At 35.5% G+C, this 13,928-nt stretch overlaps 1 protein-coding gene across 2 annotated transcripts in view; it reads left to right on the top strand.

The window, feature by feature from the left end:
- NUDCD1 (NudC domain containing 1) overlaps window positions 1-13,928 on the top strand; it is a 40,409-nt gene that overhangs the window by 15,791 nt on the left and 10,690 nt on the right. For both annotated transcript variants that reach the window (XM_082046179.1, XM_082046180.1), the window contains exons 3-7: window positions 115-300; window positions 1,912-2,095; window positions 5,301-5,486; window positions 8,143-8,356; window positions 11,880-12,024. In XM_082046179.1, the coding sequence (XP_081902305.1) occupies window positions 115-300; window positions 1,912-2,095; window positions 5,301-5,486; window positions 8,143-8,356; window positions 11,880-12,024 (915 nt within the window). The remainder of the gene's footprint in view (window positions 1-114; window positions 301-1,911; window positions 2,096-5,300; window positions 5,487-8,142; window positions 8,357-11,879; window positions 12,025-13,928) is intronic.

A 13,928-nucleotide genomic window follows, 5' to 3' on the forward strand; every position in this document is an offset into this window, starting at 1 on the left:
ATGCTCATCTTCACAAAGAACCTGGTGAATTGCTGCTCAGATTTATTGTTCTTAATATATACTGAAATTGATAAATACTTAATAAGGTCTTAGTGTGTGACTGTTTGCTTATAGGACACTGCTCTACAAAAACCAAGAGAAGTTTTCAGACTACCTACGGATTTGACAGCTTATGATGATCGCCTCTGTGCCTCAATGCACTTCTCATCTTCCACATGGCTCACCCTCTCTGATGGAACAGGAAGGCTGTATTTAATTAAATCAGGCAAGCGTGGAGACAGTGCCTCTGAAAAGTGGGAGGTGAGTCTTGCAATAACATATTTAAGAATCGTACCTCTACCAAATAATTCTTATATTTCATATGAGAATTGCACATATGTGATGTTGTAAAGAATTAAACTTTAAATCATAACTGTGTCACTGATACAGGATTGTGTTCAAGTATAAAAATAATTGATTTTGATACTAATGACTCAATTTGCAGGAGCTCAAGTATATGTCCTGAAGTGGAAGATTTCAACATGATAGATTAACTCCTTCCCCTGCATCTTTTTAGAGTTCAGTGGCTGGGAGATGGTCATCCTGTTCTTCAGATGGTTGGTAATGAATGCCAACTGGTTTTTATTCTGTTCTGTGTGAGAATGCTGATACATAAATAAGTTACACTGGAGTTGCCAGTGTGGCAAAACCATGACATTCATATGTTGAGGTTCGTCACCATTTAAATTCACTTTTTGAGTATTTAGAGCACCCAGTGGTTTACAGCAATGTTAACATGTCAGCCCCAGAGATGTTTAAACTTTTATCATGTTTCAGTAGCAACAGCTGGATTTAGCCTGTACTCATTCAACCACTGCAGCTTGAATTCCTTCTCTTTTATTCTTTTGTTTTCATGTGCTAATGTTCTAGCAAATAGAGAATGTTTTATTTCTTCTTCTCCTCTGCTCTTTGGATTCATTTTGGTTTTACGTTCCTGGGGTATTTGCTGGATGACTGATTTTTTGAGAAAAGCTAGTTTCTAGAATTGAAACTTCCAGCTATAGGTACCAACTGCTAAATGTCTCAAGCCACAAGACTTGAAGTCCTTCTGTATTAAATTATTTCATGTTTACAGTGATGCTTATTACCGTTTCAATATGACAGTAATATTTACATATTCTGCCTACACAGTCCCATCCAAATATGGATGGACTTTTCCAAACTGTGTACATAAAAAATAAAACACTTCTAACCCTAGCTCCTCCTAAACGCTAATATTATACACCATAATTTAGTTATAGGCCTTTGTTTCTGATTTTGCTTCATAAACTTGATAGAGAAGGAAAATTTTCTCTGTATATATAGACAGTAGCCAGAGAAAGAGAGTCCCCCCTCTCCTTGGTACTCGTTGATGATGAAACACTGGCAGCAGTGAACTGGACCTTTTTATCTTCTTGTTTGCACATGTCAAGGTCTACAAAGATTTTTAGGATGTTTGTGTGTCTGGGGAAGTAGGGAGGGCCTTGGTGAAACTGCCCGCATTTTCACCTTGAGTGTGAGACTGTTTTCCCCAGTTGATACACTGTGTTGATGGGTCCTGTTCTGTTCATCAGTTGTTGTACCTTGCTTATTGTGGTAATAAACAGCTGTAATGCAGATGGTTTTGTGGATCTTTGTGCTGTCTGTAATGGGTCCTTATGATGATTTTATAATATAACCAATAATAATGAAAAGCATTTCAGAACAGTGGCTTGATAGCCAAGGAACGAGGAACTAGAAATGTACAACATTTGTGGATTCATATTGTCAGAGAGGTTTGTGGGAAGCAAACTTGAGCTGATTTGACATTCACTGAAGCCTTTCACTGGTTTCTGAGAAAGAGCAACACTTTCAGTTTTAACTGACTGACTTTACTATATTTTTGTCTTTTAGATTGTGTTTAATGAAGAACTAGGAAGACCATTTATTATAACCCACAGTGTTTCATTTGTAAAATCGGATATGCATTCAGTAGCTGTGCTGCTGCTTAGGGTAGAAAAAGATGAATTGGACACAAAAGGAAGTGGATTCCATATTACCTTGGAATGGATTACAATTGCAGAGATAAGCAAAGAGGGTAAATGGTTTACATTTAATTATTTCTGAGTAATGTTTTTTAAAAAATCATGTTTTTATTCTTTTGTCTTAGAAGCAGGTGGTTCTTCAGGTTCTGATATTTCATTTCCTCAAAACGTCATCTTGGATTTTAACTAGGTAGTTTTTCTTGAGACCAAGTTATAGGTTGTAGACTTAAATTCTGGCAAACATTTGGAAGATGGGAAGAAGTGTTATGGGTGTGTGATTAATGTAATTAGAAAACAAGATAGAACTTTACTTTGTCATGTTATGAAATGCAATTTTTGTTTAGCCTGATCTTGTGGTTATACAGAACTATTTCTAACTAACGTCTGTTATACTCTTCAAAATGTTGTGCAGCCAGATATGGGGTTTTGTTTGGTTATGTTCTGGATTTTTGTTGTGTTTTTAGCCTCAATTAACAGTGTCATGGGATTGGAATTGGTATGAGATAAATATAAGAACTGTAGCATGAAAAGTAAGTACTGCATATTCTAGATTTTCCTACAATAAAAGAGTATGAAGTTATTCAGTTAATTTTAAATCAACACATTAAAAACATGTATTAGTACTTACAAATTAATGTGTTATCTCAATAAAGTTTGGCAAAGAGTGATTTATCTGTTCAATACTTACATTAAATATCATTGTTTCCATACTTGCCACGTCTTTCCATACAAGACTTTATGCTTCAGCATCTAATTAAAGATGTGTGGATTAAAAAAACCTTTTTTGGGAAGACTGTGCTACGTTCTTGTTCACTGTCTTCTGAAAAGTATAATTTTGATACCTATAGAAACCAGATCTTTAACTACTTGAACTAAGGTTGTTGATTGCATACTGTGACTTTTCCTCAGTCTCCTGCAGATATAGCATGGATAGGAGAATGAGTGGCTTTATTCACATTGTCTACTGTTGAAACCTTGGGTGATGGAAATATTTCTAAGAGAGCGATAACGCCATGTGAGATTGTCTTATGCTTTTGTGGCCAGCTCTAGAAGAGAAAGAAACCTCTGAACATCACTGGTTGTATCTTGTAAGAAAAATTAAATCAGCAGTACTGCCAGTCTAGAGCTGAAGACCATTGCTTAAGGAAAGCACTAACACAAACTTTTGTTATATTTTATAATACTGTAAATTTCCCTAAACAAATTATTTTTGCAATGTGTTTTAAAACTTAGAGAAATGTTCATGGAATGAAACTTTTTCCATAAAAGTGGATTTAAAAATCTTTCAAAAGTCTGGTCACTTCTCCAGCATTTCTGAGGTACAGACAAATATTTTTGTGATTACAGTCAGCAGAAATGTAAATAACAAGATTCAAAGCAAACTTTAATTATGAAGAGACAAATAAGTTTTTATCTATTTTAAATAAACATGTTGCGGATCAGAGCTATGTTTGAACCAGTCTCAAAGATAAAAGCTGTTTTGAGAACTTAGTATACTTTACATACTCTTCCATTAGTAGGCGATTGCTATGCTTAACTTTTCTTGAAACTCTGCCTGTTCAAAGTTTGCTCTTTTCTTTAGTTAACTGATGTTTTAGGAATCCTTATTGTAAAAGTTTGAAATAAAGAACCACGATGCGGTTTTATTATACTCAGAAAATGTTACATGCTTAGCGTTCTTCTGACCTTCTTTACAAGACAAATATAAGCTTACCAGAAATATCATAAAGACATACTTAATAAACGTAAAAGTGTTGCTGACTGATTGAAAATACTCTAGGAAAGGTTTGTTCACACAATAACAGGTTGTGAGGTTGCAGAGTCTTCTAACAGGCGAGCAAATGCTGTAAGAGAGACGTGCAAACACATTGGCGATGTTTCGGTGCACAGGTAAATTGGGTTAGTCAAATAACAGCTCATTCAATGAGTGCCGAATGTCCCACTACAACAAAGACGTGTTCCTTGTGGTCATGTATCTAAGCCCAGGTAATCTGTTAATCTTTAAAGCAGGTTGCCTTGTTGCCTGGAGTCTCCTGATTGTATAGATCTCTTACTCTGTCTCTAATTGGAATGGCTGAATCTCTAATTATTATGAGTAATTAATTTATAATTAATTATTACCCCACCTCTGCCCTGACCAAACTTTTTAGGAAAAAAGAGGGGGCTTTAAGTAACACCACTAAGTACTACAATTGCACTATAGTCTGGTTACTGCTCTTCTTGCTTAGCAAACAAGATAACCCATTGGGAGGTCTTAAATTACAGCTGGCTTATCTGTTATTATCTGTATTCCCCTATGACTTAAGTGTTTCTAAGCTTAACATTGGGGTCAAACAGGAACACATTTTGGAGTTAGTACGTGATATAGATGATCTTTACCATCATAATCTGGTCTTGTCTAATGTCTCTGCTAATGAGTTCCCAGCTTCTTTCAAGTGAAGTAGTTACAAGTACAGTAATTTCTTTTAATGAAGATACAAAGCATAAATATTAAAAGCTAACAAATTCCTGGGGATAATTTTATCACCTGGTATAATTTTATCAAGTTGTTATTTTTTTTTGCTAAAAATCTCCATTTGTACAATCTGTTATTTTTCAGAAGTTGATCAATTACTGAGGACTCTATGGGCAGTTAGATTCTAATGGAAAAAGAAAAAAAAGTTTTACTAAAACCTGTCACCTTACTGGTGTTTTGAGTCATCGGTTCTCATGTGTTTGGGAGCACAGCAGGCAGTGGCATGGTCCTTGACACCAGTAGCTCATCTCTGGGACCTCCCTTTAAAGGGCAGTGTTTTACAAAAGTTGAAGAAGATCTGCATTTTCCATTATGAATAAAGTGTTACCACTAGCTATTTCATTGCATCTCAAATTTATACAGCAGCTCAAAAAGTATCTGGAAAACTTGTTTGTATAGAGGCTGTGAGGGGTTTTGTGAATTGCTGGGCCAGCTGTGATCAGCAAAGCCATCATAAGAAAAAAGGGCAATCATAGAATCATGATCTTCCCAGACACAGAGTGAGACTGCCAGGCTGGTAGTTCCCAGGATCCTCTTCCTAAACTTTTATAAATGGGCAATGTTAGGCTAATTTTAGGGTCTACATATTTAACAAACTCATGGGAAAACAAAAGATAAATTTCTTTTTAAACTGTGGTACTATGGCTTAACTGGTAGGATCGCTTAGTGTTTTTAAGTGTAATCAGTATAATTGTCTTTTAGAAAAATATTACGAGTAAGATTTTCTTTTTTTAATTGTATAGGTGATGATAGATATGAAATCTTTAAAAGGAGAGTTTTACAAGGAAAATCAGTCCCCCATTATGCAGCAATAGAGCCGAGTGGCGATGGTCTAATGGTTGTTTCCTACAAACCATTCAAGTTTGTGAAAGATGAAGATGACAAATTAGAAGAAAATGATGATGCAAAAGCAACAAATGAAAAGAAAGGTAAGACTTATCTGTCAGATTATGATAGGCTACTCTCTCTTTTGGCTTAGAAAATAGCTTCTCAGTTCAACATCTCTTTGGAAATTCTAGCAGTAAATGTTTTTCTTGATATGTCTTTCAGCTTTTTTTTTTTTTTTTTTTAGGGCAGATTGTCCTTTTATTTTCACCCTGGAAATCTGTATTGTGCATAAGTGTATATGGGAAGCTTTTTTGTATAGGAGACACTTAAAGAATTTTTTTGTCCTAAGGAAAATGATATTTTGCGAACAGAACTACACTAAGTATTTGCTAGTAGTTGAATTGCTGAGGTAGCACCTAAATTTAGACATCTGGCTGAAGTACTCAAATTAAGAAGCCAGTCTTCATAAATGAGAGCGGGCGATGTGGCTCCCATTGACTCCCCCAGATAGTTGCTCATCAGAAAGCTCTCTGATATGTAATTTAGTCTTGCCTTTCTAAATTTAAAAAACAAACAAACACTAAAACCAAACCAAACAACTCCCCCACACACAAAAAAACCACCAAAACAAACCCACAAAAACCAAAACCAACCAAACAAAAAAAAAAACCAACAACAACAAACCCAAACTTTTTTTAAAGAATGCGAATCCTGTAAAAGAGTATCTTTTCTCCAGTGGAAAAGCAGTTCAGAAAAAAAAATGAACTTCAACAAAAGGCACGCATTCTTTTTTTTTCCTTTGAGAACAAAACAAAATTAGCTATGTAAAATCCTATTAATAAAATTGTTTTATCTTAAATATCACTGAGGTCTGTTATCTTTATGTAGTTATATTTTATTGTTTCAAATTTGATTTTTGCTTCTGAATATGATACATTGGTTAATGAACCAGTCCTAACTGAATGATTCTAATACAATCTGTGTCGATGGTGTGAAAATCTGGGAAACAATACAAAAAGTTGAATTTTCTTGAATGTATTAATGTTATACATTGTCACAACTGTGATGTTGTACCTGTAATTGTATTAAGAGTAGTGTGTATGTATAAATGTTGAGGCAAAGGAGTTCTTCAGTACACTGAGCACCATAATGCAATGTCTATGCAGTTATTGCCTGAATTAGCTAGTTCAAGGTTTTAAGGATTTTAAAAGCTTGAGTTGTGTGCCAGGTGTGATTAAAGAAACAGTAAAGGGTGCTATATAGCTCTTAGGATAGCTGATTTCATGCTTGTATCTGCACACGTGGTATTGCCAAAGCCAAGAAATCTGTGCTGTGTAGAGTACTCTTTGCAGCAATACCTTTAGAAAACTTCTCATGGTGCAAAAATCTAATGGTAGAGAAAGTACTGACTCCTGAACTCCTAGTTCAGAGGGAAGTCTAATACCTCTTTAAACCTAACGTAGGCTGTAGTTTTGGTTACGTGGTTATGTAAAATTGCAGGCATAATAGAGATCAGATAATGAAACAAAATGTGCTAGCAAGAGAGTTCTCATTTTTATAGGATTTTCCAAAATAGATAAATATTGTGGTGGTTATGTTGCACATCAGTGGTTTGGTTTTTAATTTGTTCCTTCATCGTCTCCTCTGCATGCTTTTGACAGCTTATGAGAAGGCTGTCTTGAAGACCAGGCAGAGAAGTCTAAGCTACTTATTTGGTGTCATTCAGTTACCTTATAAACTAAGACTATTACTATCAGGTACAATCTGTGTCAAAGTTTAGAATTTTGAAGGCTGTCATGTCTCAGATATTCATAATCTCTGGGAAGCGTATTTGTAGCACCTGTGACTGATCCACTGCAAATAAGGAACCTCAGGGTAAAGGACAGCAGTGTCACAGTCCTTCAGAGTCACAGCTGCTGACACGAAGCTTAGATCAACTAACTCTTGTGTTGTGACAACTTGAGAGCTTCCAAAGGGCCTGTCCATACTTTACTTTTCCTCTAAAAAGGAAGGTAACGTATACAAGATTGCTCTTTAGAAAATGAATGCAGCTGTATTTGCGTTTTCTGTGACCAACAGTGCACTATCCAGTTATGCTGTCATACCCTGCCTTTTGTATAAACATTTCTGTTAAAAGGCCACTTCTTGTATAGCAGTTTAATTAATCAAGATAGACATCAGGCAGATTCTAGACTAAGGAGCAAAAGGCAAGCATTACCTCTGGGCAGGCAGTTTTACTTCGTCTCCATCAACTGAGGCAGACGAACACTACTTGGTCTTCTCTAATAATTTCTATTAATAGTCAGTGTAGCTTCAGGCAGAGTAGGGAGGAAAAAAAGTTCACATCTCTAAATGTCATATGCTTCTGAACATGTAGTAGCTTGTCAGTACCACTGCACCTGATGTTTCTTCAACCAAATTATTAATTGTTAATGTTGCAATGTATTTAAGTTCATTTTGTTTCTCAATTTTGTATGCTACAATAAACTTAGAGTAATAGTTAATGCCAGTTTTATAACTCTGTCAATGTATTTGAGTATACACATGAATATAAATTGCCCTCCAGATGGGGGACATAGATGAACTTGATTGCTAAAAAGTGATTCTTAAATCAAAATATGTTTTATGTAAATTGTTCAGAGTGAAAGTTAATTTCCACTCTTTCAGGAAGTTCTATTGCGTACCTCCCAGCATTGCATGCTGTGGAAACCAGGACAGAATTTGTAATCTAGTTCGTCTTTTTCTGCATGTTTCCAGTTGTAGACCCTCTCTATTATTGGCAGCAGACGGAAGATGATGTGACAATAACAGTTGACATTCCTCAAGACATCACTAAGGATGACATAAAAGTACACTTTTCCCCTGATAACATACGTGTTACACTGAAAGACCAGCCTCCTTTGATGGAAGGAAAACTGTCTTCCTCTGTGGACCATGAAAGCTGCACCTGGATAATTAAAGACAACAAAAGGTGTGGTATATGATTTTTAGTTTTCCCATTGGTAGGAATTGAATTTAAAGTGTATACTGCATCTCTGACTTCTGGCCCATCTGAGAATGGACTCATTTAATGCTACACCCTGCATAAGTCCTTAAAAGAATTTGTCTCCTCTGCTGAAAATAATACACTGGCTATTGCAGTGCTGTCTCACAATACTGGTTCTTTAGTTAATTGTGAAAGCAATCCCCTCCTATTATGGTTACTTGCTCATAAGCTATATTACCACCTATTTTCTACAATAACATATAACGGCTTTTCCAAAAGAAATTTTCCTGTTTCAGAAAAAAAGTCATTATGTGTAACTGTCTGTTCTGACATTTATACCTGTATCAGACCAGGAAATTAAGAATTTCTACTACTGAGCTGTGAAGAAGAGTTCTTAGACTACATTGATGCTCATAATGTTAACCTCCTCACATTATTTTCACATGATTTGGCTGTTTTTATTGGCACCAGAGTTAATGTCCTGTTCTAATGTTGTCAGTTGACTTTCTAAAACAATATTTTGTGATATGAGATTAACCCATGCATATCTTTATCACTACCTGTTTTTTTAATTCTCTTTGAGAATAATTTTGTCCATTCACTTCTAGTTGATTACAGTGAATAGGTAAACTGTTAAATTATTTTCATAAAGACAGTGTATCATATAGTTAAGAAACTTCAGTGATAAATTAAGTCAATTCAGTGATATTTTGAAATATTAAAGAAAAACTTTCTTTTTTCCAAATAGCCAGAAAAAACCCAGCTATCAAATGTTAAAAATACCTTTGTAAGCAAAGTAAACTTCATTGGTTCAACAGTTTTTTCCACTGTCTTTTACGACTGGTTAGCCTGACTTTTACCCTGTTCATATTAATAATTTCTACTTCTGCTTTCCACAAACAGAAGCCTTTTTTATAATAATGTAAAAGAAATTCTTCAGCTTTGACTTACAAATTCCTTATTATGTTTTCCTAATCCATTGTACATTATGTAAGTGATATAAAATGAATCAGTGTGAACGTGCTGTAAAGCGCAAATAGACATGTTCATGGTTTTATTTAAGAAGTAAAATTTAGTTATCTCTTTCTTTCTGAAAAAAAAAAAAACAGCAAAGCATGGAGAGGAAAACAAAAATAATTCAGAGCTCCCTAAACCATCATCAAATTTACTTTTTTTTCCCATACCTGTTAGTTATATAATTTTAGTTCTCTGCTAGAGAATTGCAACCTAATTCTGGTCATCTAATTTTACTTTCTACTTGAACTATATATTGTTAGTAGAGCCCCCAGAGAGCCCTTCAGAGCCCTAAGCTGATCTCAGTGATGTGTTCAACCATTCCTTTAGGGCTTTTTGTGGGTGAAAATTGTCTGCAACATTTGCATAAATAAAAATGGTTCATATCTGGAAGGTGACATAAGTATTCAGATTAATTTCCTCATGTGTTTCTGCACATATAAAAGGGAGTCTGAAGTCCCTTTATTTTTGGAAATTGATCCCTATATTTTTGGAAATGTACCTTTCCAAGTTTTCTGTTTGAGACTTCAGGCTAAAAGCTTGTGTTATAAGCCACTTTCTTTGCTGGAGTTGACAGCTGCAGTGAACACTGAAATGCACTGTTTTGTCCTACCTTGTAGGACATGAACTGAGGGAGATGTCGAATGTTCAAATACTGCTAAACATACTCCTCTTGTTCCTTCCACTTAAAAAAGGCATTGAAAGTCTTTGCTTGGCTTTGGCAGTTGCACTTATCCTTGTGGTACCCGGTCAGAACAGCTAGAACTGAAGCACCATCTAAATGGTTCAAAGTAAGGCTTAAGTTGTGATGAATTAAAGGCAGTATGTGCGTTACAAAAAACAAATTGTCAATCATGCTTTCATGATCTTTTTCTTCTTTGTACCCTAATACCATATTACTTCTAGAAGTACCTTGGAATCTTTATAGCTTCTTTTCTCCCTTGCACTGGTGGGTTTGTTTGTCTCTTTGAGGAAGGAGGGTTTGAAAGTCTGGAACGGACTGTGCTGGTTTGATTGAAAATGAGTTAGTTAGTTCATGCAGTTAGAAAATGAGTTAGTTAGTTCATGCAGTTAGAAACCTATTTTTGTTTCATAGCTAGCACAGTCATTATTTGGACTTAGTTTGAGAACAAGAAGATAACACCCCAGCACAGAGTTAATGTCTTTAATTGCTCTGGTCTGAGAGCCAAGAACATTCTGAGCTTTCTGCCCACAGGTGTGAGATATTGAAGAAGGGGGGGCATGGATGAGGCAGAGCTTGACTGACATCCAGACTGATCAATAACAGTATTGCATCCCATTGGCGTCATGCTCCATATTTAAGGAGAGTCAGGAGCTTCTGTGCTCTCTCTCAGGTGTCCCCACTCTTGATTGCTCTCGGGTGCTTTCTGTCTTGAGCCGGGGGAGTTTGGTTCGAGACATTCAGTTCGGCCTTTTGCCGTTTTGCAGAGGCCTCTGGGCCTTTCTGCCTTTTTTCCTCTTTTCTCTCTCTGGGATCAGCTATTGGGACCAGGTGCTGCTTCCATCTGCACCAGGCAGCCAGTCCCAGGAGTTTGTGAGGATTTGCATTGAGTATGTTTTATCTTTTATTTCTATTTTATATATATATATATATATATTTACTAGTAGTGTATTAGTTTTTTGTTATTTTATTAAACTGTGTTTATCTCAATCCAAGTTTCTTCCTTCCCTTTTGATTTTCCTCCCTATTGGGGGGTAGTGGGAGAGGGTGAGTGAGCAGCTGTCATGGTTGTATTGCTAGCTTGGGTTAAGCCACGCCACGGACTAAACATTTTTCGCTTTAAGAGCTCTGTGGTCGTACTTCTGAACTTTGAAAAGTTCATACATTTTACAGTCTGTAACTCAGCACATTGGTTATTTAACCTAAGGGTATGTTTCATTATTTATAAGTCTCATATTAGTCTCTTAAATGTTCAAGGAGGTACTTGTGCATAAGTCCACAGCTACCAGGTATTGATATATGTAGTCTTACTACAAGATAGGGTTGTCCAGGTTCTTCAGATACCTGTGAATCTAGGCATCCAAATATTTCTTCACTAGAGGTAAAGTATTCTAACTAGTGCTAGCCATCCATAAATATGGTAGTTATTGTAGCCTCTATAGTAAAATGCTGTCACTCTTTAAATAGATTTTTTTACAGGTGATCTATAGTATTTAAAATATTTTAATAAGACTGCTTCAGGGAAAATTGCATTTACATTGAAAACTCTGAGGATGCTTAAATGAATACATTCTCTTTGTTCTTAGACTTTTAGAAGTCTCATGTTCTTGGTTTGTTTTTCTTTAGAGTATTTTCCGTTAGAATAGCTTATTTTGTAAACTGAATGCTAATGGTTTCTGTTATGTGATATTCATTATTAATTCAGTTTGGAGAGGAGAAGTGCTCAAATCTACATTTAGAGCATTTTGACTAATCTGAAAAACAGATGCAGTGTTCTCATGTACTACTCTTTGTCCTCTGTTTGCATTTTAGTTTGGAAATCACTCTAGTTAAGAAAAATGAGGGACCCTGGTGGCCAGAGCTAATAGTTGGTGACACAAGAGGGGAATTCATTATGGACCCTGCCCAACGTTCTGAAATAGCTGAAAGCCTGATGCATCTTACATCTGAAGTAATGGTACGGAGTCAAAAGTAAAACATTTAAAATTCTTGTGGGTTTGCATTTTGTCTCTTCGTGATATCCTAATTTGCACTTCATTGACACAGCTCATCATTTCATTTACTATTCAGAATCCTAACTGTACATGCATTTTGAACTGAAACTGTTAGCAAACTGGTGGCAGTAGAATTGTGAATATGCTTTGAACAATAAAATCATCTTAATGGGGACTGGATTTAGTTTATGTGATGGCATCTGTGCACCAAAACAGAAGTCTGATTTAATATTGTAAATATTTTTTTTCCCAGCACTTACAATGTTGCAGTTTGTTTTAAAGGAGTTGATTTCAGTAATTTTGAAGGATGTTTGTTTCTTGTTTATCAGTAGGATAGCGATGTTTTTATACTGTCTTCGTAGGGATACTATACTTGACTTATAGACCGAGTGTAAATGGTACTTCTAAAAGGAAAATTTAGGAAAGCATAAGCATGACTCAAACTTTCTGGCATTATTGTTATACAGGGAGTCTACTTAAAATGTAATTTTTTAACTGCTGTTTGCTTGATACTTCCCCTTTTGCTTTAATTAGAAAATGGCATCTCATCTAAAATTTATGAAGTGTGGTTCCCTATGGATCTTGATATATTAGTTTTGGATTATTACTTTTTTTTTAATAGGACTGAAAAGTGTTTTTAAAATAAATTCTGTTTAGTGCTTAACTTGATTTCCTTCCTACAAGATATTGTAGTACATCTTTTGAGCATATATTTATTGTGAACTTTTGAATTTATTTTCTTTTTTAACTCATACTGAGCTCCAAGTGATGATTATTTTTTGTCACAACTTTTCAACTTGTGTGCAGTAATGATCATGTAAAAAAAACCATCTTTCCTTAGGTAACTATCAATTTAAATAAATGTTACAAGTTTTGTTATGCTGCAGCTTTAACTACATATGTATAATAAAGGCATGGATTCTTTTTCATAGAATCATAGAATAGTTTGGCTTGGAAGGGACCTTAAAGATCATCTAGTTCCAATCCCCTTGCCATGAGCAGGGACACCTTCTACTAGACCAGGTTGTTCAAAGCCCTGTTCAACCGGGCCTTGAACACCTGCAGGGATGGGGCACCCACAGCTTCTCTGGGCAGCCTGTGCCAGTGCCTCACCACCCTCATGGTGAAGAATTTCTTCCTTATATCTAATCTGTATCTCCCCTCTTTTCTTTTTGGTCATCTTAATTGCTTATGGTAATGATCTTTACCTGGAACTTTTTTTTTTTTTTAAAGCCACCCAATGAAATAGTAAACTGGAGGCCATTAAGAATGCTTGGTAGAGGAGAGATAGACCCCGAAGACTGGCCTCTAAAGAGACAGATACCCTGTGTTAATTCTTGTGTGTTAGCCTGCAGTATATGACACTTAGTTTTCCTGGCTCCTGTCATTTAAGGATGTTTCCTTGTTACCTCTCCATGTTTGTTTTCTTAGAACTTAAATTGTCGTAGCAATTTGAAAAAAGTAGTGTTATATAGTGTTATATCTTGCTCTCAAATTACTAGGGAAAATGTTTTTTCCTTTCTTTGAATTCTGGGATGTGAAAAAATACATGTGCTTTTTTCTTGTTTTGAGTGCATTGAAAAATATGCATAACAGGTTTATTAAATAATTATTAGCAAAGCTAAAAGAAGGCATATATTTAGAGATAGATACAGAATGAACTAATCCTTTTTTAATAGCATTTCTGATGGCAACCTGAAAGAAGCATACAATTACATCAATTTACTAAGCCTGCAAAGGTTTTCAGAATTTTGTACTTTTGCTCCTTACAGAGGGAATTTAATATCCATGTTTTAGTATGTACCTTTCCTTAAACTCAAATGAATTTTGTTGTACCTTCTACTCATGCTGTCCTTCACAATAGAAA

Source organism: Streptopelia decaocto, assembly GCF_964273445.1.
Source record: "Streptopelia decaocto genome assembly, chromosome: 2".
Taxonomy (NCBI): Eukaryota; Metazoa; Chordata; class Aves; order Columbiformes; family Columbidae; genus Streptopelia; species Streptopelia decaocto.